The sequence below is a fragment of the Neopelma chrysocephalum genome, unplaced genomic scaffold (assembly GCF_003984885.1).
Source record: "Neopelma chrysocephalum unplaced genomic scaffold, ASM398488v2 Primary Assembly neopelma1_91547, whole genome shotgun sequence".
Classification (NCBI taxonomy): Eukaryota; Metazoa; Chordata; class Aves; order Passeriformes; family Pipridae; genus Neopelma; species Neopelma chrysocephalum.
In genome coordinates, this window is record NW_020920318.1 from 2,459 (window position 1) to 5,363 (window position 2,905).

General features: G+C 59.9%; 1 protein-coding gene across 1 annotated transcript; it reads right to left on the minus strand.

Annotated features, from left to right (window-relative positions):
- Positions 1 to 410: 410 nt before the first annotated feature.
- Positions 411 to 1,766, minus strand: LOC113979999 (zinc finger protein 501-like; the record flags this gene model as incomplete). Its single annotated transcript, XM_027707275.1, has 3 exons — positions 411 to 627; positions 706 to 1,493; positions 1,680 to 1,766. Coding segments are annotated over 3 exons (1,092 nt in total), but the record flags the coding sequence as incomplete, so codon positions are not given.
- Between the last annotated feature and the right edge of the window lie 1,139 nt (positions 1,767 to 2,905).

The following is a 2,905-nucleotide window of genomic DNA, read 5'->3' on the forward strand; positions in this document are numbered from 1 at the left end:
CTGCACAATAGAAACATTAAAACTACCAGCAGTACAGGATAAGGTAGGACAGTGCTCTACACTAAAGCAGTTGTTGAAGTAATTCTACTCAAGCTGGCACAAAAGCAAGAATTCTTAATTAGAGATGGATGGAACTCCCCCAGACCAATGCTCGTGGGGAGATCTCTGCTCTCAACCTCCAGGACTGACCTTGGGGGGTCCCCAGCCAAGGCAGGAATCTCCACACACCCCCCAAGAAGGGTTCTGTTGGAAGAAGCTGCCCCTGGGAAAGGGGACTGGCCCTTTCTGGTCGAAAGGGATGGACTGACAGTCACTGGACTCCAGGGGTTGTCTCACCATCAGGGGCTTCATTCGGGGTGAAAGCAGTGGCTGAAGCTCTTCCTGCAGTTGGGGCAGTCAAAGGGCTTCGCTTACTGGTGGGTCCGTTGGTGTTTGGTCAAGCCAGACCTGTCAGTGAAGCTCTTCCCACACTCCTCACACTTGTAGGGCCTCTCCCCCGTGTGGATGCGCCGGTGTCTGATGAGGTTGCCGTTCTGCTTGAAGTCCTTCCCGCAGTCGGTGCAGCGGAAGGGCCTCTCATCCGTGTGTGTCTGCTCATGCCTGAGAAGAGTTGAGCTGCGCTGAAACCTCTTCCCACATTCCAAGCACTTGTAAGGCCGTTTTCTGGTGTGGATGCCCTGGTGGGTGCGGAGGTTGGAGCTGTACCTGAAGCTCTTCCCACATTCCCGACACGTGTAGGGACGTTCCCCAGTGTGGATGTGCTGGTGTCGGATCAAGGTGGAGCTGTCCCTGAAACTCTTCCCACATTCCTGACATGGGTATGGCCATTCCCCAGTGTGGATGCGCTGGTGTTTGATCAGGGAGGAGCTGTTACTGAAACTCTTCCCACAATTGCTACATGAGTAGGGACATTCCCCAGTGTGGATGTGCTGGTGGCTGAGGAGGTTGGAGCTCAGGTTGAAGCTCTTCCCACATTCCAAGCACTTGTAAGGCCGTTTTCTGGTGTGGATACGCTGGTGGGTGCGGAGGTTGGAGCTGTACCTGAAGCTCTTCCCACATTCCCGACATGTGTAGGGACGTTCCCCAGTGTGGATGTGCTGGTGTCGGATAAAGGTGGAGCTGTCCCTGAAACTCTTCCCACATTCCTGACATGGGTATGGCCGTTCCCCAGTGTGGATGCGCTGGTGGGTGAGGAGGTTGGAGCTCTTCCTGAAGCTCTTCCCACATTCCAAGCACCGGAAGGGCTTCTGCCTGCTGGGAGGCTGCTCAGGGACCACCAGGTCCAAGCTCCCCCTCAAGCTCCGGCCGCCTTCCTGGCACAGGCTGCCTCTTTCCTCCTCAGAGCACCCTGGGCTGGCTTTGGAGCCCCTCCTGCGGGAGGATCTCTGGCCCTTTTCCTCCCCGCTGCCTTCCTGCGCCGGGGAGCCCTTCAAAACGGCCTCTCCCACCAGGCTCTGCCGCGGGGATTTGTCCTCCGGGCTCTCCGTCCTCAGCTCGGGGCCTGGGGCAGGAAGCAAGAAGGACAGGGAGGGGATTTGCCTCCGGCCCACAGGGAAGGCCAAGGACATCCCCCCAACTCCGGCCCCGGCAGGACGGCGGCGGCAGCGGGGTTGTCCTGCAGCCGGGGGCCATGCTCGGCTGCCAGAGCCAGCACAACACCCGCCCAAAGGGCCACTGACTTCCTCCTCACCTGCCTGGGGGGCCCAAGGCATCTTCCTCTTCCTTGCAGCCTCCTCCTCCATCTGCCCAAGCTTTGGGAAGAAGAAATTCTGCTGGGGGAGAAAACAAGGGCTGAGCGCGTTGGCTTGAGGGTTCCTCCTGCCCAAGTCCATTTCTAGAACTTACCGGGCATCCTGTGACCATAAAAACCTCCAAAACACCAAGATTCAGCCCAGAAAAACCCAAACCACTGAGATTTAGGCAACAAACCCCCCCGAAAGAGCGAGATGAACCTCCCCCAAACTGCAAAAAGTTGAGATTCAGCCAAAAAATATTCCAAACTATGAAGATTCAGTCCAAAAAAACTCTCACAGAAGTTTCCCGTCTCTGGTCTCTCCCCTCTTGGTTTGGAGGGTCTCCCCTGTCTGGGATGCTGGAGGTCGCACTTAGGGATGCTGGGAGTGCTGGGGGTCCCAAGGGTCCCTTCTCTAACTCTCTCCTTTGGGTGCCATGTTCCCAGACATTCCCCCTATCCAGGTTCTCCACTCTGTTGTCCCGGGGATTCCACGAGTCCCCACTGTCCAGGCTTCCCCTTCTCTGTGGCCCCCCGTTTCAGGATCCCGGGGCTCCTCCCTCTCCATGCTCCCCCCTCCAGGCTGCCGGGGGTCCCCCAGCTCCGGTATTGCCCTGCTCCGCCCTCCACACTCGGCAGCTCCCGGGCTCCACACCCACCCCCGGCACTCCTGGGGGGCCCCAAAACCGCTGTGTCCCCCCCGCCGGCACCGGGCTGACAATGGAGCCGGCGGGGCCTGACCCAGCAACACCAACCCCCACCGCGGGGGACACCATGGGGGGGACCCGCATCCCCCCACCCACCGCCAGGGCTCTGCCCCCAACCCAGCCCAGCACCCCAAAAAAACACCTCCCGCCCACCCCCAAGAGCCCCCAAGGGCTCTTAGGCAATCCCAAGGCAACCAAACAGCCCCACACGTGGGGGGACACCAGAGGCTGCCCCAGGGCAACGAGAGCAGGGAGCAGATCGGGCCCCCTGACACGTGGGCGGGCTCTGGGTTCAGCCTGACCAGGGGCAATTTGGCACCAACAGCACAGCCCCGACTGCTGGCTCGGCACAGGGGGCCCGAGCTCCCCCCTCTCCAGGCTCTCGGGACTCTCACATCTCCTCCCTCTCTCCAGCCTCTCCTGTTCTCCAGGGATCAAGGTATGGGGACACCAAGGCACCCCCATG